This window comes from Falco naumanni, chromosome 8 (genome assembly GCF_017639655.2).
Source record: "Falco naumanni isolate bFalNau1 chromosome 8, bFalNau1.pat, whole genome shotgun sequence".
Taxonomy (NCBI): domain Eukaryota; kingdom Metazoa; phylum Chordata; class Aves; order Falconiformes; family Falconidae; genus Falco; species Falco naumanni.
In genome coordinates, this window is record NC_054061.1 from 22,361,398 (window position 1) to 22,378,700 (window position 17,303).

Genomic DNA, 17,303 nt, shown 5'->3' on the forward strand with positions numbered 1-17,303 from the left:
AAACGGCATACTCTGTAGGGTTCCAGCTGTGGTTTTGGAAATAGGATTGCAAGGAAATGTCCTTCGTGTGTTTGCGGGCTTGTACTGAGAGGTGGGGTGGGTCTACGTGGAGAACCATAGAACCATAGAATTGTTTGGGTTGGAAAAGACCCTTGAGATCATCATGTCCAACCTTTAACCCAGCACTGCCAAGCCCACCACTAAACCATGTCTCTCAGTGCTGCATCTACATATTTTTTAAACATCTCCAGGGGTGGAGATTCCACCACCTCCCCGGGCAGCCTCTTCCAGTGCTTGAGAAGCTGGTGGCCAGGACACGTTGTGCTGCGAGAAGTCTGTAGGTTTAGTATCAGATGAGTGGAGACATGACTGGACACTTCCCTGCAGGGAGGGGTCAGCATGTCCGAGGAGCTTTCCTGGGGGCAGGCATGGCGATGGTCTGTGTGGCTCCTTCCCTCCAGCTCTGCACCACTGGATGTCTCCGTGGTGCTGCCTTGAGCAGCTACTGGTGGATGATCTGAGATGGTGATGTTTGGTGGCGGTCACAGTGCCAACCTGAGCCCAAGCTACCTGCAAAAAAGGTGGTGGTGGGGGGAAAGACTCTAATTAAAGCAATGTGGTCTGTCTCGCTGCTGCTGGTCCCGGTCAGGATGACTGTGGGAAATCATTACATCTTAACATGTTGTCACTCCACAGCCCTTCACTTACTGTCTTTTTCCCTCCACCCTGCTCTCCCTTGTGTCTTCCAAAGCAGCAGAGCCTCCCAGCAGAGCCGGCGCGGGAGCAGTGGTGCTGGCAGTGACGGTGGCGGTGCCGGTGTGTGTCCTGTCCCTGGCAGCCGTGCTGGTGGCGTGCAGCTGCCAGGGCCGGCGCTGCGCCCGCGGCAGGGCCAAGCAGCCCAACGTGGAGGAGCCCCTCTCTGAGTGCAACCTGGTGAGCTCCAGGAAGACACTGAAGGATCTCATCTACGACATGACGACCTCTGGCTCTGGCTCTGGTAGGTGGGGGCTGCCCTGCCCGCCACCCTCCCCTCAGTGTGCGGTTGCTTTGCAGGCAGCTTTCGCAGCAGGCTTTCTTGATGCTTAAACCGAAGGCGAGCGTGCCATCTTGCTTGTAGTGTGATGAAGAACGTCTCCTGCTGGGCATGGGGTGCCAGGGGACACTGGTGACAAGTTTTATGTCAAGGGAGGTTTTGTGCCGATGTCTTTGGCCACACCTTACGGCGGCAGTAGGGCTTCGTTTGCTCCTTTTCCATCAAATCACAAAAGTTCAAATTTTTTGTTTGACTGGAAGAGTTAAAAAAGCTAATTCAGAGGTCAGTTCCAGATGTGAAACAGAAGGTTGCTGGCTGATGTGGCACAGCTGGTAATAAAAGGCACTAATTTAACTGAGTGAGTCAGTATGCCACTCCTGGAATGTTTACAGTGGTGCCAAAATAACATTACTCCAAATTCTTGTTCTGAGCAGAACACTTCTCAGTATTTTTCCCGTTTCTGATACACTATCTGCTCTGATGCCTCCATTGCTATTGGGAAGTTGTTAAATCAAATAGATGCAATGCAGAAATTCCAGCTCACCAGGGTGGTGGCGTGTCTGGTGTATACAGCCCAGCTTTCTGTAACTAGAACTTGAAAAATTTGTAAATCAGGCTTAATTTATTTATAAGCGAGAAATGTATAAGTGCTGCTTAATTTCATTTACTCTGTTTCCCATGAACTACATACCTTTCAGGATTAATTTCTTGTACTTCCCCAGTGTTTTTTCACAGATGCGAGTAGGCTTTGCCTTGATTTACCCTGAAGTTTTAACTGTTTGTGACATCCTTGAGCTAATATCAGGGCTTAGCTTGCGCAGGGCTGCAGCGGAGGCAGGCGGAGCCTGGTGGCACCCAGCAGCGCGTTCGCTCCCGTTGCAGCCACGCGGTGCGTCCCACCGGCGAGGCTGGCAGCTGCAGGGTGCCAGGGCTCTGTCGGGGAGACCAGAGGGGAAATTTCAGTGCATTTGAGCAAGCTGGCCTTCAAACTAGAATTTTTCCTGTTGATTATTTTATTCTATTAAAAGCAAGGTTGCCTTGGTTTAAAAAAAAAATAAATTGTTTTAACCCCCAAACAAAATACAGTATCAAAGCAAACAAGGCAGGTGTTTAGGGCTAGCAAAACAAAATGAATCTGTGATGATAATATTCTTTTTTTCTTTTTTTTTCTCTTTTTTTTTCTTTTCTCTTTCTTCTTCTCTTTCTTCTCTCTTCTCTCTTTCTTCTCTTTCTTCTTTCTTTTCGCTTTTTTCTTTTCTCGTTTTCTCATTTTGTTGTTTTCTCCTTTCTTTCCTTCCTTCTTTCTTTCTTTCTCCTTTCTCCCGTTCTCCTCTCTCCTTTCTTTTGCTTTTTCTTTTTTCTTATTTATTTTTCTTATTTTTCTTTCTAAATTTTTGAAATTCCAGCCAGAACCAATCAGCTAATTGATTGCAAAACAAAACCAAATTAAGTAGATCAGGCTTGCTTTTCTAATTGATTTTTTTACAAACTTTTTTAATATTTATTTGGGATTAGGGAGGTAAGGTTTGGGGAAAGAAAGGTACCTGTCTCATATGGGTCTCCTGGCTTTGCTGGGAAATAACATACCCGCGTTGTGGTTGACTTGGAAGAGCAGGAGGGGAGGAGTGAGCCAGTTGCGGGCAGGGCTGGCAGCCGTGCCGTGCCGTGCCGTGCCGTGGCAGAACCGGGGCTGCTGAGGACGCGGCAGACAATGCCCGTCGCGGGGACTAGAGCGGCCGAGGGCCAGCCCTGGCGTTGCCGGTGACATGGTTATTGCATCTGTGGTGGCCTTTTAGACATCGGGCACAGCCAGTCTTTCTCGCTTTGTTAACAGAATAGCAGAGCTGGGCTTATTTGCCAGGCAGGCCACAGTGTGCACACCAGATTTTTAGACCTTTTCTGTTTTCTACCTCCTTACCTGAAGGGTTTGTGGTTCCTGTGGTGACCCAGACTGGGTTATGGCCCTTGAAGGAATGTGTGGAGCTTATCCTCATTGCAAGGGGGGTGTCTGTGGCACCCTTTGGCACACTACGAGGTGCCAGGCTGGCTCCGGCATGCACCAAACCGTGATGCCGGGTCGGGTCAGCCTGCAGGGTGCTGGTGGCAGGGAGGGATCGCGCCCAGCTGGCTTCAGCACCGAGACTGTCCGTTGTACCTCGTGGCAGGCACGATGCACGGTCATCCTGCAAGTAACACTAGAAAGTATGATTTGGGGAGATTTTGGTTGGGAGAGGATTTTCCCTCGGTACTGTTTGAAAGCGAAGCCATGAGTATAGCTCACTGGAAAATGCCCCACACTGGGATTTAAAGATCACGCCTGAGCTACTTGCCAAATACCCATCTCTTCTCTTTACACTAGGTTTACCTCTGCTTGTACAAAGAACAATCGCAAGGACTATTGTCCTGCAGGAAATTGTAGGAAAAGGCCGATTTGGCGAAGTCTGGCGTGGAAAATGGTGTGGGGAAGATGTAGCTGTGAAAATCTTCTCCTCCAGAGATGAACGGTCCTGGTTTCGGGAGGCAGAGATTTATCAGACGGTGATGCTGAGACATGAAAACATCCTGGGCTTTATTGCAGCAGATAACAAGGGTATGCAGTGAGTTGCGTGTGTAATCCCTCGTGTCTGTCTCAGAACTGCTTTTGCTGCCATTGCTCCCATCTGAAACACCAGTGGGACCCTGCAGCTGCCCTCTGCTCCTTCCCCGTGGGGCGGCCGGCAAGCTTATTCATTGGCATGCCTGAGCCAGATGCAAAATGGGGAAGGCTTATCCTGGCTAATTTATTTTGATATTTTTTAATAAAGCTGAATAATCTTGCTTCCTCCGGGTAGATAATGGGACATGGACTCAGCTCTGGCTTGTCTCCGAGTACCACGAGCAAGGGTCCCTCTTCGACTACCTGAACAGAGGCACGGTGACGGTGGAGGGCATGGTCAAGCTGGCGCTGTCTGTGGCCAGCGGCCTGGCGCACCTGCACATGGAGATCGTCGGCACGCAAGGCAAGTGCTTCCCTCCTGCCTGCCCTTTGAGAATTTTGAGGGGTTATTTGGAAAAACGTTTATGGGTGACGTGGTATATTAAAGCATTTTACAGACTGTTACACTGCAAGAAACAGTATTTTAAACTGCAAGAAACACACGCTTATAAGCGTGTGTGGTGCAGTATAAACAGAGGAGTATCATCTCCCCACCGCCTGCGCCTCCTTCCACGTCTTTATGTGGATGCCCATGAGGGATGCTAAAGGTGAGCTCTAATGAAGGATTTTCTAAGCAAATTTGGCGGGTGAACTTACACTATCTCTTTTTGTGTTTTATCCCTGAAATACAGACATTGGAACAAAAACGCCCTCGAGGTTTTGATTTTTTTTTTTTTGATGGCATTTAGCAGAGCTTTTGTTGGTACAAAATAGGCTTCAGTGTTTTTTTACAGGGTATAGTAACAAAGCTGAATAAAACTGATTTTGCTTCCTTGCTCATCACATTGAAATCCGTACTGTTGTTGTCAAAATTGATGGCACTTTTGTGAACAGGCAAGCCGGCAATTGCACACCGAGACCTGAAATCTAAAAACATCCTAGTGAAGAGGAACGAAAGCTGCGCCATTGCGGACCTGGGCCTGGCAGTGAAGCATGACTCGGTGCTGAACACCATCGACATTCCCCAGAACCCCAAGGTGGGGACGAGGAGGTGGGTGGGGGGCTGCCAACGGCTGCTCTCGGTCCTTTCCTCCACTGGTGACTTCCCCCTCTGCTTTTGGCATCAGCTGAGTGCTGGCAGCAGACCAAAGCCCGTCATCCCTGCAGGGTGGGTGCAGGAGGTGGTTGCTAGCCCTGGATAGAGTTTGGCTCTGCGGCGTGGGCATCAGGTGTCCGTCACCCCATCGCTCCTGGTGCCGTGGGGACTCACGGTGACGTGCGCGGGTGTAGGCACCTGCGGCGCAGCTCTTCCCATCTGCCTGCCTGCCTCAGCCTAGCTGGTGGTAGCTGAGGGTGATGAATGAGCGGCAGCAACATCGAGCTGGAGACGAGTGCCTTTAACAGAGGACGTGCTCAGTTTCTGCTGGCTGCTGATGAGGTTTGAGATGGCTTAGTTCAATACGAGTGCTTGCGCTGCGCAGTGTGAAGCGCTGCCTCAGACTTTCCCAGCATTACGTTTACCACCCAGGCCGAGTCTCTTGCTTTCACTCAGAATCACTGTCAAAAGGAGTGTCCCTTTTCCCTTTTTCCCAGTCAGACTGGCTGCTGCCTGGCCTCGGCACGCAGTGGCACAGCCATCGGTGTGGACTGACCTTTGTGTGCTCTCAAGGTACATGGCGCCTGAGATACTGGATGATGTGATGAACATGAGCATCTTCGAGTCCTTCAAGCGTGCGGACATGTACTCTCTGGGGCTAGTATACTGGGAGATAGCCCGAAGGTGCTCCGTTGGAGGTGAGGTTTCTGGCCATTTCATTTTGCCATCCAGACCACTTTTAGCTTAAATAAAATGAAAGTGCTCTCGGTTGTCTTGGCGGTATGTGGCGGCAGAAGGCTGTTGTGGAGCAGTTGTTCACAGTGGCCCCAGGTGTTCCTCTGTTCTCCCTCATCGCCTGTAAAAGCAATTAGAGTTTATTCTGGAGCACTACTTTGGATTTTGTGTTACCTAGACAATAAATCTTTCCTAGGAATCACTGAGGAATACCAGTTGCCTTACTACGATGTTGTGCCTTCCGATCCTTCGATAGAAGATATGAGAAGGGTAGTTTGTGAGCAGAAGCTGAGACCAAGTATTCCAAACCAGTGGCAAAGCTGTGAGGTAAAAGCAGTTTTCCATTTTATTACAGAGCCTGTTGAAATTAACACAGACTTTTTCAGTGAGACAAAGGGGCCTTGGTGCCCAGTCTCTTCTGAATTTAAGTGTGTTTCAGATGTCTAGCTCTTTTTCAGCTCCCAGACCAATACAGAGAAAACTCTTCTTAGCACCAAGCGCTGAACTCTCTCCAACACAGCTCTTAATTCATATTGCCACAGCAGAACCCTTGGAGAGCGCTGTGTTCTATCTCCCGGTATTGCGCTTCAAAAAAAGAAAAGCAAGAGGTAACAGTTTTACTCTTGACCTGTTCTTTTAATTTCTGATTTGCAGGCGCTGCGAGTGATGGGCAGGATAATGCGTGAGTGCTGGTACGCCAACGGTGCCGCACGGCTCACCGCGCTGCGCGTCAAGAAGACGATTTCACAGCTCTGTGTGCAGGAGGACTCCAAAGCCTGAGGGAGCTCCTTGGAGAAAGAAAGGGGAATGAATCCTTCTGTTCATCTTTTAACATGTGATAATTATTTTTCTTTTTGGTCTACCTCAGATAACGTGGTTCAATATTTAAGTGCCCAAACCAGAGCACTGGCATCTCGCTTTGTATCTGGCTGCTGGAAGGGGCAGCTTTTGACTCATAGTTCATGTTTCCCGCAGCATGTCAATGACTTGCTTTGGTTTTCTGAAGCTAGTTAGGCGCTAGGCTAATCGCAGAAAGGAGCTTAGAACACCACAACAGCATAAAAATACCTTTCACTGTTGGAAATAGCTGGTATTGGTTAAAGCCTGTTTGCAAGAGAAACCAAAGTTTTATCCTCAAACCTGAGTAAAAGACCAAATTTAATCCAGCTTGTTCCATACCTTTATGCAGGAATCTGAGAAAGGGTCTGCCAGTAAAATGCATTTTAAAATACTATATTTATCATTGTCTAGGCAAATAAAAATGGTGAGAATTCCACTAGGCGTGTATATTGCGAACAAAAGCATCTAGTCAGGTTTTTATTAATTTTTATTTTTATCGTCTTGATTTCATATACAGTATTATAGTTAGGGTTTGGAGTTACTTTACTGTGTTCATTTGTTCATTGAACATAACGATGAAGGGACAGTTTTTCTTTTTGATGGTTAGTAGGGAAAATAATGGAGCTTTTCCTGATAGATACATAGGAGAAATTCTACCTAAAATGAGAACGTATGTATTTTTGAATGACATCTTGCCAATCTGTCACTGGGTCACATCTTTTTAGTGCCTTTTGATGTTTTAGGGGGAGGCTTTAACAGTATTAATTCTTGGAAAATATGTGAAACCCGGCAGAAGGGTTAATTTCTCGCTGCAGTGACGTACGGCGCAGCCCACCTCGCTGCGTCGGAGGGGTTTGGGGGTGCCCACACAAGCGAGGAGCGCGGCTGGGCGGGCAGAGCTCCTGCTGAGGCGTGTGCTGGAGCACTGCCCGGGCTTCGGGGGATTCATGTGCTTTCTACTGCCCTAGCTTTTGGCACTGGATGTTTCAAACGTACCTGCGCTCTGGACTGGGATCGCTGTTGCTGTTGTCTGTCACAGCCTAGGGACCTGTTGAGATGTAAATTTGAAGCACTGATGTCCCTGCGCGAAGCCAATACAACCTGTTCAGAGGATTCGTATGGATTTCTGTACTAGCACCAGGCTGGTGAAAAGCATTAACATCTCTAATCATATTTCCATAATAATGCAAGCTATCAAAAGCGAGGTGTTTTTTCAAAATTCACTGATGTTCTGACATTTTATGAATTTTGCCCCACTCTGTGGTCCACACATTTGAATATAATATTCTAATATTTTTAATAGCCAAAACTATACATTTCATAATAATACAGTTCTTTAAATGCTTCTAAATCCAGGTGGTCCATGACAATTGAGCCCAGAGATGTTTCCAGAATAGCAAAGCTTTGCAAAAATTCAGTGTAGTACACAGCTCTGTGGAAGTAAGCTGTGAGTTAATTACAGTATTTAAGATCAATCTTTGACATGAAGCACCTTGAATTGGGGATTTTACATGGAAGAATGGGTTAAACTTTTACTGAATGGGACAGTTGGTAGTATCAGTACTCTGTATTTCATCCTGACCATGGACTTGAGGATGTTACGGACTCCTTAAGGATGCTAATTGCCCCGTAAATCAGCTCTAGTGCAATTTGCCTGTTTGCGTAAATTTTAGTCACTCATGCTTATGTTAAGTAGTGCAAGTCTTTGCATGGTCTGTTAGCTGAGTGGTGGAGAATATTTCTACTAGATTACTAGTAGGTTTTTCTCCAGTATGCTTTCTGAGATATAATCAAAGCAGTCTTATAGATTAATTCTTATGTGCTTCAGCTGCATAAACTACACCAGGGAGCTCAACAGACATATACTTTCTAGACTGCTTGAGGGGTAACTGTTGCAACTGCATGATCCAAGGCGTGATGCTGACTTGAGTATCAAAAGAATTGCAAACATAAGATCCAGTATTTATTCTTGTAAAACATAACTTGAAAAAGCCCCTTATGTTAAAAAGGAGTGATCAAAGATTTTAGTATTTTTTTTAAGTGGGAAAAGGAAATGTCTTATCCATCGGAATCAACTCTTCTTGGATTCTTTGCAGAATAAGGTGTCTGAAATCAATGATAGTAGAGTAAAAGTAATTTGAAATAGGATTAGAATGGTTTCTTTGAAACTGTTTAAACAGTGCAGGTGAAGTGAACTTTTCGGAATTGCTTTAGCACTCGGGCAGGTGCCCAAAAGGAAACGGTCCGTCTTTCTAGAACTCCTGGCACTTACAGATGCAGTTAGCTCCTCTCCTGAGAAAAAAAGAATCAAGTTATTGTGAACAGCCAGTGTAGTGCATTAAAATATGCATTAAACCCAGTCATTTGGAGCAGTTAACAACAAGGAGGACATATTGGAGAGTGAAGCCTGTGGAAGTGATGGTCTTGTCTACAAGGTGACCTGCCAGTGTGGGGTACCTGTGATCAGCTTCATGAGGGGGAGTGATCAGAATTCTCCCTAGGGATCTTCCTTCCATTTTAAGTTCAGTTCTATGCACTTTTTATCTATATTGCCCTTTGAAGGTATCTATGCCCTTGAAGCATACATGATAACTGTTCCAGGGGATTCCTCCCCTGTGAATTGTGTTGCACAGTGGAGGAATTTGGTATCTGTGCAGAAGCTACTCTGGGTCAGGAACCGTGCTAAAGTCACGCTGTGAAATTAAAAAAATGCGGATTTTTTGGTGAGGTGCTGTCAGGGTAGAGCTAGGAAATGTTTACAGGAGGGTTTACTGAGTAAACTGTGGCAGTGACGTGATGATCAGGGATGTAGTGCCCGCCGCTGGCTGCGGATCCGGTGCTGCCCCCGCTGCGCTCAGGTGTTCCTTGAAGCCCTGCTCCGCTCCGGGCGCCAAGGTGCGGTCTGTGCCTGCTGTGTCTACTGAAATAACTGTGGTCCTCGCCTTTGCAAGGCTCATGGAGCTGTTACAGTGGCCTCATGCTGCAGCATGACCCATTTTTATTTACACCATGGTGTAATGAAATGGAGTGGGATGTGCAGGGGGAGCTCACTGGCGCAAGCCTGTGTTCCTCTGCGGCTTTTTGGCAGTCAGCCCTGGGGTACGGCCTGCTCCCCTTGCTTTTTGTGGTGTAATCTTGCTTCAGACACCAGCATAGCCACCATCAGTAACTTTTTTAGTGTGGGTTGGGTTTTTTTCATTGTAAAATTTTGTAAAAGTTGCTTTTTCCTATCTGTTTGGTCAGTCTTATGTGGTGGTGGATATTTAGGCTATTTTTTTTCAGTTTTTCTCTCTGAAAATCGTTGAACAATGCTGGAATTTGAAGACGACCCTGTTTTGCTGCCAGGCTGGGGAGGTGTGCGAGGGGGGATGCTCTGCACAGGCAGACGCTGGTCTGACTTGGCTGCACCTCTCACAGGTCACAGCTCCAGCCCTGGGAACACTTTAAATCTTTTCTGTGCATGTCTCATGGCATGAGACATTACCATCTGTTTGCCCTAGCTTGTTGCTTAGCTCCGTATTTTTGCACTGGTTTTCTTTTTTCTTTGGTTGTTGAGAGGTAAACGTACATTTTGGCAAACTAGAGTTAAACATAACTGAGCCAAGGGGCAGGTGTTGTACTGGGCTTTAAGGTGTTTGTAAACTGTGCACTCCTTTTAAGAAAAACCCAAACACCCTTGTTTTAGTGGCCTTTTCCCTCAGCGTAGATTTGTCCTGTTCAAGATTCAGAACAGTGGTTATGCTGAGACACTTTGCAGTTTTAGGGAGGCTTAAATTTCTTGAGAGAGGTTACTAATGTTTCTGCTAATCTTCATTTAAAGCACAAATTCTTGAGCTTGTAAAAGTTTTCAAGCTCAAGGATGCTCAAGACCAGTCACCACATTTAGGCTCTCCTACTTGATGCTTCTGGTTTAGGGGAGTTACTAATTTTTTTGATTTGCTTCTAATAATGGTCTAAAACTTAATGCATGGAATACGAACTGAAAGGGAAAGTTGATTAACGTTTTCTCTAGCACGTAATTATTTTTTTGTTTCCTTAACTGCTCCCCTGAAAGACCCCTTGAGAAATTAAAACTGTAATCTCATTTGCACTTCGCTACTTTTACAGTAATTTGCACTTAACCATGACCATTCCCTCATGTAACCCTGTAATGAATCCTGTAATATTTTAGTCACCATTATGTCACTTTTTTTTTTTTTGGTAATAGATTCAGGAATTACAAATAAGTCTGTTTAGAAAGACGTCTAGTCCCTACAGTGGCTCTTAACATGGAATGGAGCAAGATCTTCTTGCGGTTCCTGTGTGCCTGGATCTCCTGTGGCAGTTGATGGGCTCAGGGGTGACCCCAGCACATCCTCGCTAATGGGAAGGCAGTTTTTGTGTTTCGTTCATTGTGGTTGAGGATGGTGTCTTGTGAACTGCCTCACCTGCTACATGGTCACATTTAGCACCAGGACTTTTGTCTGTGGCAGGTAGTGCTTCTGCAGGGCTCCCACCCGTGCAGTGGGTTTTGTTGTGAGGACGGGTGGGAAGATGCTCTGTCGTGTTGTGTGTGGGATGCAGATACGGATGCACCAGTGCTTTCCTGTTTGTTGTGCGTGTTGATAAAGGTTCTGGCTCAAAAAATTCCTACTGTGGTTTAGTGTCGGTTTTGTAAAGCTGTCCGTGGCCTGGGGGTAGAGCCCTGTGCCACCGTGCATGGGTGTCAGTCTCCTCCTGCGAGTCGGGATGCTCTGAGCTCGGGCAGTGCACGCAGTGTATCTGCGGTTCCGAACACTGTGGCAGGGATCATCCCTACGTGCTGTGATACCCCAGACTCTGTGAAGCTTTTAGGGAATGACGTCCGTGTTCTCTTTTAACAGGCAGCACAATTTATGAATGTACGAGAAATAAGCATTAAGAGGTACGATATATTTCTACAGAATATAAGAAATGTGCAATAAGTCATAACTTATACTGAATGTATTTTTGGCATGAATAGACTGAATGTATTTTGAATGTAGCTATTACCTTTGTGTCTAAATTGCTGTGGTTTTCAGTCCCCAAAGATAACTGTGTAGTGTTTTGTCAAACCAGTTTGAGTTGTCTGTTTTTTAAAGAAGCATCAGTATTTTATCCAGAAGTACTGCTATGTGTTAGAACTTAGTGTAGCAGTGCAACGCTAAAATTCTACCTTCATATTGTGAAACACCTAATCTAGTGTACACTGCAAGTTATTTTTAGAATTATTGCTAAAGTTATCTCTTGATACTGCAGCTGCCCTGGGTGTAAATAGTTTGTTTAAATGTTGTATTTTGTACGCATATTTTACATACCAGTATACTTTCAGAAAGAGGTGGCAATTTTAATAAATTAAGCACACTCTGCCATTGTGTTCCTTTGAAGTGTAAAACTATATATACTTTTTAATGTGTTCATTTTGTGCGGGGAAGAAGGGTGAGGGCTGTTTCGGGTAGCTTGTAGCCATTGGAGGTTTCAAACACGAGCCAGAGCTCTCCCAGCAGCGCGTGCCCCCAGCCCCTTGCCCAGCTGCGGGCGCACTGGGCAGGGGGTGCTGCCTCCGAGCCTGGGGCTCTCAGGTCTCGGTTGAGACTGGGAAGGGGCAAGTGCCTGCTGGCCACCGCTTCCTCGGCTTGCTGTCGCTGCTCCCAGCCAGTGTGCTGCAAATGGGGGAGTAAGTGGTGCCTGGAGGGGCAGCCAGCACAGCAGCGACGGTGCATGGGCTCTGCCTTGCTGTTCCTCCTTGCTCGCGCTCCTCCCGGTGTACAGCGGACATGGTAGTGCACAAAAAACCCAGCTTCTGGGTATGGCTACGAGGGACCCTTATTCTAGTAAAGGAGATGAACTGCTAGTAGGCACCGGAGCTGAAGCAGAGCATTCCTCGCACCCTCGTGCCTCCCTGTCTGGGAAACAGCAGCTCCTCTCCCATGCTGGGAGCAACCTTCCTCCGGTAAGGGCGTCAGCCGCAGGGAGCGGAGCCTGCTCTTGGCCTTGTTGCGTTGCTCCTGCACCTCTGCTGATGTGAACTCTGACTGAGCTCCCTCTCGTACCAGCGTCCCTGCATCCCACTCTTCCAGTTATTTAGGTTTGCAGTGGTGTAGCTCTGAGCAAGACCCACTCACATGGAGTGCTTCAATTCTGAAGTCTGCTTGCTTGACAAGGCCTTTGACGTAACCACAACCTCGGGATTTAATTCAGGCTTTGTTCCAGTTTAAGGCTTGTCAAAACTAAATCCACCATGCTGCTGCCCAAGGGTACCAAGACTTCCATGGCTTTTGAAGGATGCTGTGGGCTTTTTTTTTTTTTTTTCCCTGGAAAAGACTACTGTATTAAAGCAATTACTTGTGAGTTGAGTCCTTCTGCAGCAGACAGTGGGATCGTAAGTGCGCTCTCAATTTTTGGTAACTGCACATTTCCAGGAAGCTTTAACAGCCAGGTCTGGTGCTGGCCATGAAGTGCAGGTTCAGGTTGCTGTAAGGTGAGTGGTGGCTGTGGAGCGGGTCCCTCGTGCCACAGCCACAGCTTGCGGCTCGTCCGCAAGCATCGGCTGCCATCCCCTGGCCAGGGCCACGTTGGGCGGCCATCACCCCAGAGAGCAAAACGCTGTACTTCCAGCAGCCTGAGAAATTCCTGCTTCGTTGGAGATGCCCTTTTCCAGCACACGTGGAAGGAGGAGCAGCTCGCCCCATGAGCCAGATGGCACTTTTGGGTGTGGGTGCTGTGCCCCGACGGCTGCATGCTGACTCGGTGGCAGGCATGGGGCTTGGCACACCGGCAAAATGCCAAGGGCTTTTGCAAGGGGGGAGGTGTTCATGAGCAGCTGCTCAGGGGAGGATTTGGGTCTAAAAGTGAAAGAGGTAATTCTTCATTTTCTTGTTACCAGGTAAACCAATTCCAACAGGAATTCACAAGAGTCATCGGTACAAACCTGGTAGCGCAGGAGAAGAGCCAGCTTACGAGCCCCTGAAGGTCCAGGTTCGTGTCCTGCACAGGATGGCTCCTTGCTCACTCCTTCCGCCCCAGGGTGTGAGCAGAAACCCTGCAGGCATCCCAGCCTTGGAAAGATGGAGGCTTCAGAAGCGGGCAGCTTTGCATGAGCTCTGCTCCTAGGAAAGTCTCCTGCCCTTTCTGGTGCATTTCAGAGTTGGTTAACAGTGAACGTAAGTGTAAAGCCTTGCTGAGACACGAACCGCTGCTGTTCTGTGTGAGGATGTGACTCGCCTCTGAGCTGTGTAGCTGGTGTTTGCTGTCCCTGTTGGCCGTGCTGCGAGCTGAATGCATAGAAACGGCAGGCTAGAAACTGCTGAAACTCTGTGTGTGGTCCAGAAAGGCTTGGTTTTGTAATGGAAAACGTTTACAAAGTTTAAAGATTTCTGTGACTTTTCTGCGTGGCTGCAGGAGGGTGTATACACATGCACTAAGTGCACGTGGAGGAGTGTGTGCCTGCACAGGACCTGCCAAGCACCCACCCGTCACCACCTGGGCGATGCACCCGTTACTTCTCAGCTATGGGAACGGCACAGTCCCCTTGGCGGGTGACTGCGGGTTTGGGCAAGCTGTAGCATCTTGTTCTCTGTCAAATATTCTATTAATTCTCTCCTGGACCTGAGAGACTGGGAATCTAGGAAGTGTGTGAGTTCACGAGAGCCCAGGAAATGTATAGGTAGTCTGTGAAGAAAACAAAAAGGAGGAGAAGACAACAAAAATCAGCAACCTCTGGTCAACAGGCTGCAGCATTGTTACACTGCAGAGGCAGGATCTCTTCCTTTTCTGTTAAATGTTTGATTGTCTCTTAATTATTTGGTATGAATTCAATTGCAGTCTTTCTCATTGCCCTGGCAGCCTCTGGCTGTAACAGTCTGGATGGCAGCACACCCTTTTATGAGCCTGCCTCACAGTTTGAGGACTGGCTTGTCTTTGGAGACTGGAAGCAAGGGACTGGATTTTAAGGTTCTGTCAGTTTAATATTAAAGGATTTACTTTAGATACTGCTGTCCTTAATACTAGCACGAGAACAGGATCTGGCTTATGACTAGGATCTGGGCTCAAAATAGATGTAAAGGAGACTGAAAGAAGCTGGGATTTTTCCTTGCATTATTTTTACAGTGATTTTTCTTTGCAAATTACTTTCCGAAGCATTGCAGTGGACTTGGTGTTTAAGTATATGTTTTTAATGCTTTAATAAGCTTGTGTTCCAGACCTGGTATATATCCTACAAATGCATTATTCCCCTATTTCATGCAAAGCTTTTCAGTAAGTCATCTGAGGGGGAGAAGGGGTGCTTTCTGCACTCCAAAGGTGATGGTTATTGACTCACTAAGGATTTGCTTCAGACAGCTCAGTACTGGGGGCATTTGCTGGAACTCCAGATGCCCCGGAAACCAGGGAATGCCTTCCCAGGAGGCATTCTTGTTTCACAGCGCTGCCCGAGCAGGAGCACAGAGGTGTCTTTGCTGTTTGGCTATTTATTTCCATTGAAACAGGGAACAAATCATGGGGTGAAAATCGTTGTGGTGCCATTTCGGGCGCTGTCGTGGGTGGAGGGGTGACTGCAGCGGAGCGGAGTGGAGGAGACAGCCCCCTCAAGCCACTCCATGCTGGTTTCTGGTGGCGATGGCACAGGCCAGCACCAGGCGCTGGGTTCAATGAGGTTTATTTTATGTGATTTGTCTCGTTCTCCTCTGGGCTGGACTGAGAGAAGCTGTAACGTGCAGAACTGCCCCACAGCAGGGGCTTGATCTAAGTGGTGCCTCGACATTATGGGAAAGTTTAAGGTGAAATTGATACTCGGCTGAGTTTTCACAGTGGGGTGGAATGGAATACTACAATCTACTTTCTTTTAAACCTTTTGATATTATTTTGAATAACAAATAAGATGAACACAGCTGAAAATTGTCTTTTAATGAGAGATGTAAATGAGATATAAAATAGAAATATAATATAAATGGGATGCTACAACACAGCAGTACTGCAGTTGTCTGAGGATATTCCCTTACAAACAAGCAGTTATATATATTAGTGTGTATATATGCAGCCGAGTGCCCTTTACCTGCTTCTGAGAGGAAGTAGAGCTGCAAAGCTCTGTGCCCTAAATCTACCGCAATAATAGGTCATAGAAATCCCCTTTAACAAGGTAGTTTTGCTGTGAAACCTAGTGACCTACCCTGATACCACAGTGCTGGTGTTCTGCTTCTGAAACACCTGCCCCAAGGATGCGCGGTGTGGCGAGGTCTCCTTGGAGCGCACTCAGATGACTGCAAGCAAACGCCTGTCTTTAGGGTCCTTCCCCACCATGGACCAGCATAGCTCTTTGGTCCTCACTGGGAGGGTCCCGGGCTCTGCGTGACATTGCGCGCAAACTGCGTATCTCTCTGTCTTGTATGTATATAAAATCCCCCTCTAAGTGTTTATACACAGACATATTATATGGGAGCATAAAAATCTCTATACTGCATTGATAAAATTGAGGGGCTTGTTGGATATTCTTTTTTGTCCCCTCCAACTGGTTATTTTCCTTAAACGTAGTAGTGAGCCCTTGGTATGTATGTATTTAAAAATGAACTGTTCAGGTGTTTGGTATATTGCTGCTCATGTTTGATTCATTATAAAACACCTTTCTGATTTCATTGCTGAGTTAAAAGAGAGATGCTGGAAATTTACTGGCTATAGAAGAGTCACCAAGGTTACTGCTCGGGATCATTACCTTACACTTCTGCAAGTGTTTGAAAATCTAATATAAAATCACGGAAACCAAGGTTGTGTAGAGGTTAGAATTCCAAGCTTTCAAGACAACTCCAGCCCTCAGCAAGAGGCTTGTTGTTCAAGACTTCTTCAAAATCAGCCTCATATTTCATATCTTGTCATTCTGGAAAGTTTACTGTTTTGATTAGGGGAGCAGAGAAGAGGACATGGAATAGGTCAGCAGCTGTGCTGAGATGCATATAGGGTGATACTCATCTGGGTACTCAAACGGTTACTCTGAGTCATTACATGGTTCACTAGATACTTGTCAAATGGAAAAGTTGGTAGTACAAAGGACTAGGCGCTTAAAATAGCTTGTGTGATTTGTCTGCATGTTAAAGGGTGACAGTACAAAACCTTATTCAAAAAATACAGAGAGACTTGTTTGAAATCACACGGCAGATTTCATTACAGTCTCAGGGAGGGTTTGCTCACCTTCATAAAATGAGTCTGTATCACAGCATATGAAGTTACTCAGATTAGACCAACTCGTGGGGACACCCTCCAGTTGCCTTTTCAGCTGGATCACAGAAGAACCCAGTTCTCTTTCCATTAAATGCAAATCCAGCCTAAGTCTGTGGTTGTCCATCTGATTATTTTAATGCAAAATTAGTCCCTTAGTTTCACAGCAGTTTTGGTTTCCTTTCAGAGCAGCTAGAATAGTTTGAAGAAGGTGTGTAAAGAATAGCAGAAATGGTTAGAGCAGAGCTGAAGTGCTGCAAGAAGGGCAGAGCCTGAATGTGCATGGGGAAGCCAAACCCAGCCCGTGGAGGTAAGGACCCCGAGAAAGGAGCAAGCGTGGTTAGGCGTGACATTGCATTCAAGCAGCAGCTACTCATCACGATGGAGCTATCCCAAAAGTGTCTCCAGGCTGTGGTCCTTCGGGATGGTGCTGCACCCTGAACCCAGGGCTGAGGGCAGAGCTGGAGTTGTTGCAGGACGGTGGGGACGAGCAGAGCTGGCAGTGCCTGAGCTCCGTTGCGGACCAGCGCTGCTCCTGGGAAGTGCCAGAGAGGTGGGGGGTCTGCTCTGATGTGCCACAGGGAGGCCCTCGGCAGACACCAGTGCTGGAGATGCTCTGGGAACTGGGATGCCTATGAAGAGACTGGGAGCTCTGGGACTGTAGAGGCAGATGGGGATTGATGGAGGACTAGATGGCCATGGAGGAGAAAAGGAGCAGCTCCCTGGGGTCTGAGGATGGAAGATCAAAATTCTCTACTTTC

The 17,303-nt window shown here is 47.0% G+C and overlaps 1 protein-coding gene across 3 annotated transcripts in view; it reads left to right on the top strand.

The window, feature by feature from the left end:
- ACVR1C (activin A receptor type 1C) overlaps window positions 1-16,559 on the top strand; it is a 41,515-nt gene extending 24,956 nt beyond the window's left edge. Inside the window, exons 3-9 of one of the 3 annotated variants that reach the window (XM_040604816.1) lie at window positions 752-997; window positions 3,393-3,623; window positions 3,865-4,032; window positions 4,563-4,719; window positions 5,266-5,462; window positions 5,696-5,826; window positions 6,154-16,559. In XM_040604816.1, the coding sequence (XP_040460750.1) occupies window positions 752-997; window positions 3,393-3,623; window positions 3,865-4,032; window positions 4,563-4,719; window positions 5,266-5,462; window positions 5,696-5,826; window positions 6,154-6,279 (1,256 nt within the window). In that variant the 3' untranslated portion in view covers window positions 6,280-16,559. The remainder of the gene's footprint in view (window positions 1-751; window positions 998-3,392; window positions 3,624-3,864; window positions 4,033-4,562; window positions 4,720-5,265; window positions 5,463-5,695; window positions 5,827-6,153) is intronic. The other 2 variants (XM_040604818.1, XM_040604817.1) reach the window with 2 other exon arrangements.
- Window positions 16,560-17,303: the final 744 nt, after the last annotated feature.